This window comes from Atta cephalotes (assembly GCF_000143395.1).
Source record: "Atta cephalotes unplaced genomic scaffold scaffold00024, whole genome shotgun sequence".
Lineage (NCBI taxonomy): Eukaryota > Metazoa > Arthropoda > Insecta > Hymenoptera > Formicidae > Atta > Atta cephalotes.
In genome coordinates, this window is record NW_012130088.1 from 1,641,301 (window position 1) to 1,657,662 (window position 16,362).

Here is a 16,362-nt window from a genome sequence, read left to right on the forward strand (position 1 = left end):
CCCGTTAGATGACATTAAAAAAACGCCACTTTTCCCATACTTAATATATAATGTTTATACATGATGATTCTTAATTACATATTTTGATTTTAATTTCAAAATATTAATCAATGTTTTCCTACAATTTTCTTTTCGAAATATATTTTCTTAATAATTTTTACTTCTTAAAATTTTTCAAAAGTATAAAAAATCAAACTTCTGCCTAACTTTTTATTTGAGAGACTTGAAAGGAAATTGAATTGAAAAGATATTTGAATTGAAAAGATATTGAATTAAGAATCATTCTGTATGTGTTTTCTAAAATCAAGCTGTAATTTCATGTATGAGTTATGTTATTCTTATTTCATAATGGCTGGATTTGATTGAAATTATGATTTCTGCTAGAAGATTTTATTTCGTATGTTACAAAAGTTTCAAGAAATACTGGTTCGTTACTTATAACAAAATATAAGACTGAGAAAAAGAACGTTCTCGCCTGCGGAGAAATGTATTATCTAATTGAAATTATCTTCGTTATAGATATAGTTCTTTACAATGAATAGTGAATGAGATTAAGTAATTAATGAATAAATTATATAGATAATTAGTGAAATATGTAAATAAGTTACACTGTGGAATGTCCGAAAAATTGTATGAATATAATGTATGAATTTTATTCTACTGTACAAATATTTTCAATGGATAAATACTCATATGTGCATCTTTAATTACATTACCTAATCCTACTTGCGACTAATACATTTGCAGTAATCACCTCCATAGAATGTACTTTACATGAAAAGAAGTATATTTTATGCAAATATTTATGTTATTCATGCTGTTAATACATTACATCTCCATTGGGAAAAATAACAAATACATTATTTATTGAAGTGCATTTACAAAACTAATATATTATGCTATATACTATTGTCACATACAAACCTATTTGGATAGTGAAAAATTAGCTAATATTAAATTAGCTAATATTAATGTTAGCGCATTGCACAAAATCTATTTACAGAATATTTGGAAAATCAAAAGTCGAGGTGGAAGGCCATCTTCTTGGCGAGGAAATAGATGAAATTGATTTAGCTGTGGATTTTTCAAATTATCATAAAAACGTGAAGAATTCTGCGGACATAACTTCTGTATAAATTTTATAAGAGTATTATCTAATAAGAATTTTTTTCTTCTGTTAATTAGAAAATTAATCGAATGTTATCAATAATTTCCTTTTTTTAATATTATAATAAAACTAACAGAGAAAAATGTAAAAAGTCACAATTAATAATTCTATTATAATATTCATAAGATAATTTTCATCTGTCATATTAAAAAATAAGCTGCATCACAAAAACAATATCAGTAATTTGTACAAGACTTTGTAAGACTTGACAAATTAATTTTGTGAGTGATATTTATGCTCAAACGAATCAGTTAATATATTTTTATAGATTTTATATATTAAGATGTATAAATAATACTGATTTATCTAATTATAAATGTTTGATAACAGGATATAACTTTTTTTGCAATTAATACAAGTATGAACAAATATAGTTTTATCTCATTATACAGGGTTTCTCAAAAGTGTGGAAAGTTGTTTTTCTTTAAAATTCTGTGTACAGACATAAGAATATGTCGCAGTTGCAATTCACATCTATTTAATTTATGATATTAATACATTAGGCAGTGTTTTTTCACAGAATATCTCCGAATATCCCTACTGGTTATATGATAGTATGAAATATGGAATTGACTACGTTTTCTTCTTCTTTACGTTAGTTGAAGAGAAGATTGCAGTAGCAAGATGACGAAAATTTGTAATAAAGAATCGCGATTGCAACAAACCCTTTCAAAATCTAACCTCGCCTATGGCTTTGGAAAAAGGCCAATCGAAGTAATTCCTATTTAACTTAAAAAAAAAAACCTTTATTTTTTCACTTTGTGTATTAATAAATTAAAATATTTCTGGTGTACTATGTCGTTGACCAGCACTCGCCAAAAGCTAAAAATATTTTTTTGAAATATCGGAACACGTGTTTCGTTTTCCGATATCTTCATTTTTACAAAAATTATTATGGAGTTTTCACACTTTTGGGAAACTATATACAGACGTACTTAATTCAAACAGTAAATGAGAAAAATTCATCTTATATATATTTTATAAAATATAAAATATAATTTATAAAATATAATTTTTCTATATATGTCTCTATATACTTTTATATGCGTTTTATACACTATGAGAAATTGCATACACTCTTTTTTCTAGATGTAATAAAATACAAAATATAAAAATATAAAACTATTTTATATAAAAAGTGTACTAAGAAATTTTGAAAGAATTAAAAAAATTTTTTAAAGTTTGTTATATTCTCAGCTAAATTAAATAAAATATTTTTTAATGTACAACATACATATTATAGAGAACGCCAATAATCGGTCAACGTTAGATATTATGAATATAATGACTATTATGAATACATGAATATATATTCTTAATTTAAATTTAATTATCTCAGATGTGCGAAACATTTGGATTTTCTATATACCATATAAAATAATCCTCCCCTAAATTCGATAAAGAACTTATTGTGAAAAATATTATCTCAGGATTTTTTAACGAGTTCAGAAGATTTCATATTAAAAATCTTCGATTGATTGTAATTTACAACTGAAAGAGAAGCGAGAATTATAATCTATTTAAATGTATTATGTGTAAAATATAAGAAATCTTAAGCTACAATTGCAACTCTCATTAAATAAAAAAGAAATATGAGCAACAATGTTATTCATTATTTTTACATTTAAAAATTTTTATATTAAATATATTTATTTTTTATGAATATTAATGAAACATTATCTAATATTTAAGACACAGGATAAGACAAACAAAACTTTTTTTTAGCATAGATTTGTACTTTATTTTTTCATTTTGTAAATTTTTATTGCATAATAATGTTACATAATAATGATATTTAAAATATATTTATAACAATTTTCTTTTTACATTAATACTATAAAAAACAATAATATTATAAAATAAATATCAATTTTCAATTATCAGTAAAAAAACTCGCATAAAAATATCTTTTTGATAGTTATTGATAGCAATTAAGGCACATGATTTGTTCGTCACAATTATATCTGAAATAAAACAATGCATATAACTACGCACATACGAAGTTTTTATAAAGGCATACATAGCTAATAACTTACACAGGCAGAGAGCAGTTTTGACAAAATAATTCTGAGCAATTGGCGCACACAGACTGGCAAGAAGAACACAATGCCTGATCACAGTAATAACACGCGCTTACTGTAGACCGATCTATCAACCGATAACACTCGCAGAAGTCTACCCGGATATCCTGGAAGAAAAACAAATAGTCACAAGTTATATAAGATGGTCCAAGTGTCAATATAATTTCGCAACCCACATTGACAACTTTGTCACTAGTTTTCAATTGCAATTTATCGGTCAACAGCATCTGTTTCATATTAGATATAGATTTGAATTTACAAGATGATGGACATTGAGGTGAAGGTAGATCTAGAGAATCCATTTGCCCTGATGTGTTTAATTTATGGGAGAGTGTCTTCGCACCTGTTTTAAGCAAATTCAGAGTCTTACCTGGAAATACATAAAGTCAAATGTAAAGACTCATCCACATTGAATTACATACTGTTTCAACTAAGTTCCTTCCTTTTTATAAAAGTAGAGGAAGTTATTATACTGATCAATATGATCAGCTTCAGGAATGAGTTTTAAGATTTAAAAGAAAGCATATGACATCTCACAATGCAAACTTAATACTTACTATAGACATCTCTCATCCGCTGATCACTCGATACACCATTATCCACTTGCTTTTCTCCTACATGCATTTTCATCTGTGGCAACAGATGACAGTCCCCTTCGAAGGGACAAGTACGTTTTGGCATTTTCCAAGACCAGCTTTAAACGAACTAAAATAACATAGTAACACGCTATAAACTGGCAATGACGAGGAACTATTGCATCAAGTGGAATCGTATTGCTACAAGGTCAATCACTTGTATCATTCTGTAAATATATTAAAAGTTATTATATAAAAACATAATACAAGCAATTTGACTAATACTTAATATTACTATAGTAAAACACATTGCACTCTCACAAGAAAAATAACACAAGTTGAAAGTTTGAATTTACTATTAGTTCTTAATTCTAATATCTATTATTGTAATAATGGCCACTTTACACAAAAATATTAAACAATTCAATTCTTTATGTTGCATCTGTAAATTTGAATTGTTCTTATTAAAATATACTTAGTAATGTTCTTTTTTATTTGATTTGAGTTCCTTAAAATTATATATGTATATTTTATGTATGTTTTTAATAAAAATAAATGAGTTTTACAGACACAGTGTTAGTAATTATTATAGATTTTGGCATCATTTTCGCAATGTTAAATATATTTAAAATTTTAAATACATTTAAATACATTAAGATTACATTTAGTAAATAATTGATAAATCTCGTTTCACACGGGAAATTACAAACCACATTGTTGAATAACTCTCACTTAACCTAAAAATATTAGTGAGCAAAAAGTTATGTATGTCGCCCTATTGACTCAAACTCGATTTGTCAACCAATCGCTGGTAGGGAAAAGATTTTGGATTCAAAAAAATCAAGTATACATATGTATTTCTATAAAACGTATAGTCAGCGATGTGCACCGTTGAGGCACATAACCTCAATTTTATTTTGGATTACTTCCACATGTAAAGAGCTTCCAGCGAAATTCACGTTTCGTGAATCGATCTGGTGAGAATTCGTAAGATTGATAGATATTAGATATTTACTTGATAGTCGTAATTTAGCACGATGATCCGAGTTTTCAGTAGATTACCAAGAAACGCGCGTTTCAGCGGATTCTCCAAATTTTTTACGTGGCGGGAAACGTGCCTATTCGATTTCATTCTCAGAACGATGTCGAGCAAGACAGCCGTCAAGATCGGTACGCACGACGGAACTTTTCATTGCGATGAAGTCCTCGCCTGCGCGCTCCTGAAACTATTGCCACAATACAAGAATGCTTCTATAGTGAGGTAATCATAACAAAGCTAAATCTTACTGTTCTATCAATGTAGGTCAACTTTAACTTACTTTTTGTCTGTATTAGTTAAATATAAACATTAATAGCATAAATATTAATACAATATTGTCCAATATAACTCAATATATTGTCTCAACATGTAATCAATATATAATCAATAAATTTTTATATTTGTTAAATAATTAAATCATGTTGATAAAATTGGAAAAGAACATCAGTTAAATGACATGAATTATAATATTGAAATGAAATGAATAGAAAATATTGGGTTGCAGAATCCATGGATATCCCATTACATTTTTAGATCTCGAAATCAGAGTGTCTTGGATACTTGTGATATCGTGGTGGATGTTGGTGGAGAGTATGATCCATCCAGGCATCGATATGACCATCACATGAGGTAAACTTAGCATACTTTTTAATTTACTTTTACTTTAGATCGGTGAGTCTATTGGACTTACTTAACTATACTATATCTCTGTCAAATTATTTAATTTTTTATCTTACATCTGTAAAATATTAATTATATAGAAAATTGAATCTTGATTAAATGAGTTTTTACATATAATGTAACTTATAATGTAATAAATAAAATATGTTATAAATAAAAGGCTTAATAATGGATATTTTTTTAGATATAGTGTATCAAAGGTTTTTTATGAGCATAAATTCTAATTTAATTTGATTTATTGCAACAATAAAAAAGCACAAGCAAGACTTTTGCTGTAGATAATGAATCATTAATGTATAAATAATACAATATAATGTAATAATAATATAATAAAATACAGTAATACAATACAATAATACAATATAATAATATAATACAATATATAATATTTATTTTATATCTTTGCTATTTATATCTATACTATAATATTCATAACTCAAAAACTATCTATCCATTATTAAACTCTATATTTATGACTAACTCTATATCTTTTATTTATTACATTATAAGCTACATTTACTTATATTTATAAAAATTAACTCATTCACTAAGACTCAATTTTCTATCTGCCATATAATTAGAAGTTCTTTAGAGTCAGTTTTATTATAATTTTTGGTATTCATTTTTTTATATGAGTTATTTTGATTCCTTGAAATTAATATCTTTTAATTAATAAATTTAAAAAAATGGATCTTACAGATTCAGTAATTTGTTACAGATTTTGACATCAACATCATTAATGATACCTCTGATGAAAATTTTTCTTAAAATTCTTTAAATAGTGTAATCTCAGATTTTTTTATATGAATTGAAATATTTTTCAGTACTAGTAAGAAAGTCTATACCTTTTTTACTATAAAATTCTTCATATATGAATTTTAAAATATTTTAAGCTATTTTGAAGTATTCTTAAGATTTTTCATTCTATAATTTCTGAAGAAAACACTGTATAAAATCTGAAAAAGTTTAAAGTATTTTTTCAGAAAACTTTATAAATTTAAAACATATTTTTGAAAATATTATATGATATTATGAAAATTTTTTTCACCAGAGGTGCCATTAAATAAAATCTCTATTTTTTTGTCGTTATCATTGTGTTATTTATTATTTTATCGTATCAGAGAATTTCAAGAATCGATGAGTACCGTTATGAAAAAAGCAGGATACGATTGGACAATAAAACTAAGCAGTGCCGGACTGATCTACTGCCATTTCGGTCATGAGATATTAAGGAATATACTTTCGAATATAACAGAAGATAAAATCATCGATGAGATTTTCAAGAAGATCTACGACACCCTAATCAAGGAAATTGATGGTATAGATAATGGCATACCCATGTATGATGCTGAGCCATTGTAAGCAGACACTTATAATGATACATTGCACAATAGTCTTCTTCAAAATTATTGCACTTGCGTTTGTTTCAGATATCGAATAGTTACCGACTTAAGCGCGCGCGTAAGCAGACTGAATCCTCAATGGAACAGTCAGGATGTGGATATCGAGAAACAATTTGAGAAAGCTATGGCTTTGGTTCTGGAGGAATTTTTAGAATTTGTACAATACTCGAAAAAGGTATGGTTACCGGCAAGAGATCTCGTGCGACGCGCTGTGGAGAATCGATTTGAAGTAAGGACAACTCTACCTCTATCTTTTTGCTTTAGACATTTAGATTGTGGTTTAAATTTAAAATATTTCCGTAAGATCGATCCGAGCGGAGAGATAATAGCATTGTCACAAGCAGTACCGTGGAAGGAACATTTATTTCAACTGGAGAAGGATATGAACGTATCGCCGTCAATAAAGTACACCATTTTTGAGGCTGATAACGCTTATCGGGTTCAATGTATGCCGGTAGCGCTAGGAAGTTTCGTGTGCAGGATGTTTTTGCCAGCAGCGTGGGGCGGTTTGCGCGCTGATGCCCTTGTGGAAGCATGTGGAATTGAAGGCGCCATATTCGTGCACTCTGTTCGGTTCATCGGTGGCCATAAAACTAAGGACGGCGCGGTGGCCATGGCGCGGAAAGCACTCGAAATCGGAAAGGCCGAGTAATAATATACAGAATGACGGTGTGTCTGTTTTTTTTTAGAATTTTTATGTGATTATTGAATATTTTTTAGAAAACAATTTAAATTAATTGTCCTTCAGCTGGTAATGTGAGGCTTTAGAGAAACAGTCAATTTTTATTATGAATTTTGGTAAATAAATTTCAATCTATATAGTTTTTTGTTGAGGAAACTAGTGCAGCACTGAGTGTAATTGTATTGTTCCATTGTGAAAATCAGTTTACATATTTTTAATGTAATCTTTCATAGATAAAACTGATGCAAAAAAAGCATTATACTGAATTCAGTTTTCTTCCTTTCTAAAGATAATGAAAATCAGTTCAAGTTGAAATTCAGATTGTGTTCATGCTTTAAGATATACAACCCCCTCCCCCTTCCTATCATTCTAATTAACTTCAATAATATTGTTTTTAATTTTGGCTTCTAACAATAAGTACATAAATGTCATCAAAATTTTGATGTTTAAAAAATCTTAGTTTTAAAACTAAATAAATAAATCAGAATATCATTATAAAATAAACAATTTAGATCTGTGTAATTATATATAACTCCGCTCATAGGGCTGCATAGAAAAAAATAAAAGTACTTTTATATACAATTCGAGTGGTAGCTATCAATTGAGTATATGTTAATATCAAAATCTAGCGCTGGTGTTGCACAGTGGAAAATGCTTAAAAAATAATTAAAATACAACTTGATTTCTGTGTGATAGTAAAAATTCGTTAAAGCTTTTACAAGTATACAAAAATTTTTTTAAATTTTTACAGTTTGAAATTGTGCCCCTTGCGGTATCAAATACAAAACGATGCCTCACTGATGTAAATCTGGGTATTTTGAATCCGTCCATTTTTTACCTACTTTTAAAATGATTTTAAAATCTTTAAAAATTGGATCATATCAATTATACACGAGCCAATTGCGCACAAGCCAATCACAGAGCTAGAAAAGAAAATTCCCTACGCAGAAGTCGCTGTGATTAACAGTGGACAATTACAACAGTGTGCAAGTGTACCGCTCTCTAAAAATTTACGAATACAACTTTCTAAAACAAATTTTATATTATATTTATATAACAATATTTAAGGGGTAACATCTAGGTGAATCCATCTGAAAACAGAATAATTTTGTAAATTTTTTATAGTCAAATAACAAGATGAGTGGAAATTCGAATTGAAGGCCTTAATGTATCTACATATATCTAAGGATATAAAACAATTTTTGTTTAATTTTTTGTGTCAAAATGGCGGTACTGGAGCTCTACAATATAAGAGACTTTTTCTCATAAGCCTCCAGGAGTTTGCAGCAGAAGTGCTGTACACTTTTATGGTACTAAGGACAAAAAGCAAAATTTTTTTATAATCTACATTAAATTTATTAGAAAAGTAACCCATCTATATGTTAAAATATTGATTTTTGTAGAAATGATGAACGTGTGTGTGTGTGTGTGTGTGTGTGTGTGTGTGTGTGCGTGCGTGCGTGCGTGCGTGCGTGCGTGCGTGCTTGCGTGCGTGCGTGCGTGCGCGTGTGTGTGTGTGTTGTGACTATAAAGTTTCATTTTATTGAAAAAATTCAATAAAAAAGTATTTATAATAAAAAAAAATTTTTAACCGATTGTGTTGAAATCATGTGTGGTTCTCTAGAGAATTTAATTTAGCAACTGCTGTAAAAAGCTTCAAGTGGAGCGGATAAAGTTTGTTAAAGTTGCTGCAAGCCAATTAAAAAAACATGGTTTCAAGAAAACGTGTTTCAAGTTTTGAGTAACATTATTTCATATTTAACTATAGAAATTTTTAATTTATCTTTAGTCTGCACGATGTTTGCACGATGTTTTTATAACTGTCCTTCCGCATTGAAATTTGTTTTCCTCTTTTTCTGAAGGATGTGGAAGCTCTACATCGTCCTTAGCGATATCTGTAAGCGAATGCAAACTTAACGCGGCGCGCGTCAGCCTCGACGCAAAAATTATAGCAATTGTGGCCTATAGTCAGTTGTAACACTTGCGTAATTTCCATTATACTTGACCATCATTGAAAATGCAAGTTGCGATATTTGCGATATTTGCAGCGATGTTGATTATTTTTTTGTCACTTGAAGACGTTTTCAGAGCGAGCGACCATACAGTCGAATTGACGAAAATTCTCGCTTTCTCCACGTCCTATCAGACACACAGTAATTCCATTATGTCTTTTTACTATCTTTCAAGTTTCTTCTTCTTTTCAGCTGCTTTCTTAATACATTTTGAACTAACATTGTTCTTCGATGCGTTTAGATAGCGTCACGCTGCGCTTTAAGAAAAATCGTCGTAAAACTATTTAAAAAAATTTTTTTACGTATAAAACCATTACTCCTTATTTTTAAGATTCTAAAGCATTTCAGACAAAAAGTTTTTTCGCTTTTTTGAAAATTTTCATCTAGATGTTACCTCTTAAATAATTATGACACAAATTTAGACCGATGAGAATAAATTTAAATAACAGAAGGCCTATATGTATTTAGTCTTTAGTCAAAATGGATGTCTTAGTGCTTAAATATTTCTGTATGAATTTGTGTACACATCTGATTTTGCAAACCATGTAAATCTTTTTAAAGAACGTTTAAACTTTATTTGATAAATAATAAAATACAATATACAATTTAATTCATAGAACTTGCGAGAAATTTGCACGAACAGGAATCGGTTGAACAGGAAATACCTAGGATAGAACCGTAAAGAATGAAAAAGATCCAAATTTAAAGATCCAGATTTCTAATGGAAGGTGCAAAATTATATATCGCGATGAAAAGTTTAACTCGTTTGTGTACATTTTGTTGTATTTAAAGACTCATTATTTCTATTTATTTCTGTTATTTAACACTCATTAAATCACAATATAAGAAAATTAGATTATCTTTTGAATTGAATATATCAAATACTTCCGAATTTAATTTATTTAATGAAAACGAATCCAAACCGCATACATTTTTAAAAATGGCTTGTTTATTGATAAAATTTTCTCATATCAGATCCATATAAAACATGGCTAATCATGGCACAAATGTCTCCGCATGTACTTTCGCAATTGGGTAGAGATAGCTTGATTTTATCAATACGCAATTTCCAATAGTTACTTTACAATTTATTAAACAGCGTTTCGGGCTGCTGCAGCGTGTGCGGCCAAATGTGCTGCCTTAGCCTGGGCCACTTCAGGAGTGTCGATTACCCTGCCATCAGATCCAAGTGGAGCGTAAGGATAGAATGCAGGCGAGGTGGCGTATGCTAGTGCACCGTATGGAACCAGTCCGATTGTCTTGGCAGCCTCCTGTATGAATAAATATTTAATTAAATCGTCGATAGCAGATTGCGACGCAGAGGAATCACAAAAGATGAATTAACGTTATCAAAAAGTCTCTGAAATAAAATGATATAGAACAAAATGATCGGATCGCGGCTACACCTGAATATTACGTAACATTTCTATATCGTAGATCAACGTTGTCTCAGCGGCTCTCGATTAATAATAACGATTAATAATAACGATATTATGTTGAATATCGGATTGCTATTGTCGTTTGCGCAACCATCTCTAAACCAAGAGTGTCATACTTGGGCGTGAGCGGCGAGATGGGCAGCCTTGGCCTGGGCGACCTCAGGTGTGTCTATCACTCGGCCATCCGCGCCGATGGGAGCGCCGTATGCAATTGCAGGTGCATAAAGGGCGGGCCATCCATAACCGGACCATCCATAACCGGGCCATCCATAACCGATCGTGTTTCTCGCGGCCTCATAAGCCTGAGTGGCGAGATGCGCCGCTTTCGCTTGCGCTACCTCCGGCGTGTCCAAGACTGGTGTTGCCGTCGCGATGGCGGAGAATGCGAATAGAACAATCTACAAAATAAATACACGAGTAAATTCTATCTATTATTATCCTAAATATTTGTGAAGTATCTAGTCCCAAAATTGAAGTAACTTAAAAAATTAATAACGAAACCAATGTATTGGCTCCAATTAAAACTAATAAATAGATATTGTATCATTAGTATTTAACAATAATTATGTTGATCATGGAATAGACTATTGTATACAATTTTCGCCCGTAAGATTAACTTTCAGATCCGCCATTGACCGATGGTACTCACGAGAGACTTCATGTTTTATCAACGTGATGAAGCGCTGCTGGGTGATTACCAGTACTCGCCCTAAAGTATGGACTGCTATGTCGTACTGTGTTGAAGCTCGTATCCCCTTTTATATATGTGAATTCTGGTAGGGAGTCGTCAACCCGTAGGAGGGGACCACACCCTGTGTCATGCCTCAAAGATCTGACATTGACATTACGTTAATGAGTCTCTGCCATCGTCTGAATCTGCCTGGGAAGGGATATACCTCTCCTCAGATGTGGATGCATCACCGAGGTCAGTCTCGTACAATCTTCCGACTTCGTTGGTCGGCTCTTTCACACTCCTCATCATCATCGTTAAGAGAGACCGCCAAGGGCCCGGCTGATCCAACAGGAAGTTCGACGCGGTTGGCCGCACGAAGGGTCGATTATTTTTTGCTTGATGAATTGCGTGGAAAGTGACTTCGGCCATGAAGCCTTGTTTATCGCGAATATGATGGATAATGAGCATTCCTTTTATGGACGTATAACTGCAAGGTGCAAAACTATCATCTTCCTGTACGCGCATGTGAATTTATAATGTATTAAGTGAAGCTTAACTGAGCGATGTAATTTAAAGTTAAGACAAATACATCATTTTTTTTCTATGCTGAATCTTGCATATAATTTAATTTAATTATTTAATTAGCAACAATAATACATATTTTTTGTGTTAAAGGAACACATAAGTCCTTGAAAGTCTTTTTGTTATTAGTTTTATTTTCTTTAAGAATTGTAACGTTTGAACTTACAATTAGTATAAATATAGTACGATGATAGTACTACATAAATAAAATAAACTGTAAAACAAAATTATTCCAAATCATCACACTATTTGAAAACTAGGAAAATATCCTAAGCTTATCAAGAGCTTGTCTGCCATGTCTAGTTGCAGATTAATGATAAGCTTCATTCTATTTTTATCATTAATTATTTATGAAAAGAAGACAGAATGAAGTTTATAATGCCTGAGTATTCAAACTGGATGCAGCCTTAATCTGGATCAATTAATTTTATTATGTATTCGCAATCTCTTCATTGCATTTATTTAAAAGTATAATAAAAGGTAAGGTGTAAAAGTATGATATTGAACACTTATATCGCATTTGTCAGTGCCTTATTAACACATCCCTATATTATCCGCGAGAAAAATCTTCAATAAAAAAAAACAAAATTAACAAGGTTATGCATCGCCAGCGGAGGATCTCCGTTCACTGCATTAAGACAACTATACTTCCCGATACTGTCAGGTGCGGCCGATCAACGGCCGTCCTTGCCGATATCAAAGCTGCCGAAAAGTGGAAGGGACAAGGCGCAATTAAAATGTATGAGGTGCGATGTAGAAAAAGAGCATGAAATGAAGGTCGGCCGCGTGTCCTCGAAATCGAGAACTTTTCCTGGATGAGATCGAGACGGATCGCTTTTTGACGAGCGACGTCCGATATGTATCGGCAGGTGCAAATATGTCTTTTTGCTCGATCGAAAATTCCATTTCCTCAAGGTCTCATTTCCTGACGAAATTCTCTTTGTGCAGATCGCTTCGACGTTTAAGAATCCATAATATCTCATGGGAGAAAATTTTCAAGGAATCAAGAATTTTGCTATTTTGCTAAAAAACGGAAGCTTCTTCCGATAGAAATTAAAACGCATTAATTTTCTAGGATCTTTTAGAGAGAAAATATCTTCTAGAAATCGTTGAGAATTTTATTCAAGGAAATTTGTAGTTGCGGAAGGACGATTTGAAACTTGCAGAAACTACTTTTTAATATTTATTTAAGCGATTTATATCTGTTACATTTATTAAAATGAAATGTAGTAAATTCATAACATGCGTTTTTGTAAGCGTTAATTCATTATACGTGCTACGCCAACGTAATATCGTTGAGCAACACGACCGAGTTGTAAGATACATTTGCACATAATAGCAAATTGTTAACCTTATTACTTTGTACGTATATACGTAAATATGGTGAATTAACATAATTGATTAATTAGTAAAATCGCCCTAAATAGTTTAATAAATGAAAGATTGTATTAAAAGTAGCAACTTATAAAAAATGCATTGAAAAAAAAAGTTTTTATCACAATTTATAGTTAACAACACAATTTATAGTTAATTTATAGTTAACAACAATTTATAGTCATTTTCAATGTCAAGTACATTTACAGTTATTTTAATCATGAAAATTATAGCTGTTTCAACTGGAAAATTATAATCATCATAACTGATATACACAGTTTTATACATGATAAAACTACGCAAAAATAATTAAGAATTACAAAATAGAGTTAAAAGAGAATAGAGATGTAAAAATCATGAAAACGATTAATTATTTTTTTACATTTTCTACATTTTTTTTGTTATTATTACCATGTAATAGTAAGCGATTAAAAAATGAAATAAAAAAACAGTCATTTATAATTGCAATTTCATTTGCTATATAAAAATGATTTATTTTATTTATCCATCTTATCTTGTTTTATCATGATTTATACAATTATTGTTTCATATTTATAACTGTAAAAATATGAGGTTATTATCACTCATTATAGTAGTACAGCAAAATGTACGTAAAAATCGTGCAAACGCATTTTATTATATTTAGTATATGAATGAGTTGTAAGTGTATTGTGTTCTAGATTCTATATCTGATGGAAAGTGCTGCTACAACCGGAGAAAAATGAGGTGTGGCGATGTTACATTTTCACTTGCATTTTTATTGACACTTACAATGTTTTGAACTTAAATTAAAAATTTTTGTAATGACTAAATCTTTATTACGATAATTTTTTGTAAAAGCAACCTTTTGAAGCAGTATAAATTTTTCTCATAATTTTTAAACGAATTCAAACACTTTTCAGAATATTCGAAAAATTTATATCTTCTCTCAGAATTGTTCATACAAGTGAATTCTAAAATATTCTAAAATTTCTCATCTTATTCTCATCCAATTTTTAAAAAATATTAAAAAATTTTTTTAGATTTTATAACATTTCATCAGAAATTTTATAATATTATATTTATAAAAAATCTTAGAAATCTTACGATATTTCATAATTAATATAATATATGAAAAATTCTGAGAAAAGATGTAGATTTTCTGAGAAGTGTTCCAGAAGTGTTCGTATAAAAAAAGTAAGAAAGTTGTAAAATTATATAGAAATTTTGAAAAATTATAGAAATTCTGAAAAATTATATGAAAAATTCTGAGAAAAATTTTCATCAGGACAGTTTTCAAGAAAACACGTTTCCCCTTTTTTGAATAATTTAAAAAATGTAATATTTTGTACTTTGGTACATCTCATATGTAGAGTGACATGATTTCGTAACGAGTAACGCATGACCGCCGTTCGGAACGTTGCGTTGTTAATTATTCTTTAAACGCGTGCGAATAAAAATTTCACTTGTTTTCACCATTTCAAAATTGGATGAAAAATTTTCCTGGTATTCGTGTGGGCGCTTTATAACGCATAGATATGCACGATGTGACTGTCGCGAGAAACAAAAGCCCTTTTCCTTGGAATTCAAGATAATCTTGGCACGCCTGGCGACCCTATTGTTTATTAGCATAAGCACAGTATGACCATAATCGAGCCGGGCATGGCCTTAAATGCCTATTAAACGATGTCTGCAATTAGCCGGCTAACTTGTTGTTTTCCTTCGAACTCAGACATGTGTGGGTCGACTCATCGATCCCGTAGCGCGATTTCTATAAGTACCGATTAGGTGAATCGAGTGGTTATTACGATAAATCTCGATTCTTTGTGTTAAGATAATTACACGCGTAATTATATAAGATACTTTGAGATTTGCGTGGAAAATTGCTATGGAAAATTGCTTCATTATGAGGAAATCGACTTTCAAAATTGACGAAAGAGAAGTGAAAATAAGAGAAAGCCAGCTATATTCCATCAAATTAAATGTAAATACATGTAACGTGAATGCAAATAGACATTGAAAGGAAACACGCAAAAGAGGAACAAAAAAGATAACTATCAAAGATTTAATGAAATGGAGATTAAGGTTTTTTATTAATCATAAGATATTTATATTCGAAATTAGCGTTTCTTTATGGACCGAGAGGGATTTGTCGATATTGCAAATGATGTCAACGTGAAGCAAATAATGTCGATATAAAATATGAAACCAATAGCTCAAGGGTCGGAGTCGTCATGTGAAATGTTGCGAGCCTTGAATTGAATTCGACTGTGACTATATGAAATGGGAGCTCGGGATGTGGTTAAGTGACTGGATCAATCATTCTTCGGATTCATTCGCAAATGTAAAAAGACAACGAGATATGCCGCCAGCCAGCTTGCGAGGCCGCAGGCGGATGTTGACAGGTATGCCTGTTGCATACATCGTTTTTCGACAACGATATGATGTAGCTTATAATGTGCTGTACCAAGATATATCTCTTTACATCTCGTCTTTTCTTCTTGCATTATAAATTATAACCGTGCCGATATTTCATAGTTTAAAAAGCACATAGTTTAAAAGCTACAGCCTGTTCAATATTTTATTTAAGTTATAACTCAGATAGCCATGCGAAATTTAGCATATGGAACAAATTGATGCACTGCATGTATTGTTTTCAATTTGTCGATAATTT

The 16,362-nt window shown here is 30.6% G+C and overlaps 4 protein-coding genes across 4 annotated transcripts in view; 2 read left to right on the top strand and 2 right to left on the bottom strand.

The window, feature by feature from the left end:
- LOC105620061 (copper-transporting ATPase 1) overlaps nt 1–1,136 on the top strand; it is a 22,993-nt gene extending 21,857 nt beyond the window's left edge. The window contains exon 14 of the mRNA XM_012201570.1: nt 1,004–1,136. Within this exon, the coding sequence (XP_012056960.1) occupies nt 1,004–1,136 (133 nt within the window). The remainder of the gene's footprint in view (nt 1–1,003) is intronic.
- Nucleotides 1,137–3,086: 1,950 nt separating this feature from the next.
- Nucleotides 3,087–3,930, bottom strand: LOC105620063. Its single transcript, XM_012201573.1, has 4 exons — nt 3,807–3,930; nt 3,426–3,619; nt 3,205–3,356; nt 3,087–3,132 (listed from the first exon to the last, which is right to left on the bottom strand). The coding sequence occupies exons 1-4, from the start codon at nt 3,928–3,930 to the stop codon at nt 3,087–3,089; spliced, it is 516 nt and encodes a 171-aa protein (XP_012056963.1).
- A 931-nt stretch (nt 3,931–4,861) lies between these two features.
- LOC105620143 (UPF0160 protein MYG1, mitochondrial) lies at nt 4,862–7,599 on the top strand. The gene is made up of 5 exons (XM_012201651.1): nt 4,862–5,085; nt 5,398–5,493; nt 6,666–6,902; nt 6,975–7,176; nt 7,252–7,599. Exons 1-5 carry the CDS (start codon nt 4,862–4,864, stop codon nt 7,597–7,599), a joined length of 1,107 nt encoding a protein of 368 aa, XP_012057041.1.
- Nucleotides 7,600–10,191: 2,592 nt separating this feature from the next.
- Nucleotides 10,192–11,813, bottom strand: LOC105620064 (cuticle protein 2-like). Its single transcript, XM_012201574.1, has 3 exons — nt 11,730–11,813; nt 11,197–11,478; nt 10,192–10,912 (listed from the first exon to the last, which is right to left on the bottom strand). Exons 1-3 carry the CDS (start codon nt 11,739–11,741, stop codon nt 10,733–10,735), a joined length of 474 nt encoding a protein of 157 aa, XP_012056964.1. The 5' UTR covers nt 11,742–11,813; the 3' UTR covers nt 10,192–10,732.
- Between the last annotated feature and the right edge of the window lie 4,549 nt (nt 11,814–16,362).

Excerpts from the sequence above, each read along its gene's own strand:
- LOC105620064 (XM_012201574.1), bottom strand. Across the intron at positions 10,913-11,196 it reads ATCTCGCCGCTCACGCCCAA|GAGGCTGCCAAGACAATCGG; the intron begins GTATGACACTCT and ends TTATTCATACAG.
- LOC105620143 (XM_012201651.1), top strand. The coding sequence starts at position 4,862 with ATGATCCGAGTTTTCAGTAGATTACCAAGAAACGCGCGTTTCAGCGGA. Across the intron at positions 6,903-6,974 it reads ATGTATGATGCTGAGCCATT|ATATCGAATAGTTACCGACT; the intron begins GTAAGCAGACAC and ends CGTTTGTTTCAG. Across the intron at positions 7,177-7,251 it reads CTGTGGAGAATCGATTTGAA|ATCGATCCGAGCGGAGAGAT; the intron begins GTAAGGACAACT and ends TATTTCCGTAAG.
- LOC105620063 (XM_012201573.1), bottom strand. The coding sequence starts at position 3,930 with ATGCCAAAACGTACTTGTCCCTTCGAAGGGGACTGTCATCTGTTGCCA. Across the intron at positions 3,620-3,806 it reads GCGGATGAGAGATGTCTATA|GTAAGACTCTGAATTTGCTT; the intron begins GTAAGTATTAAG and ends ATGTATTTCCAG. Across the intron at positions 3,133-3,204 it reads CAAAACTGCTCTCTGCCTGT|ATATAATTGTGACGAACAAA; the intron begins GTAAGTTATTAG and ends GTTTTATTTCAG.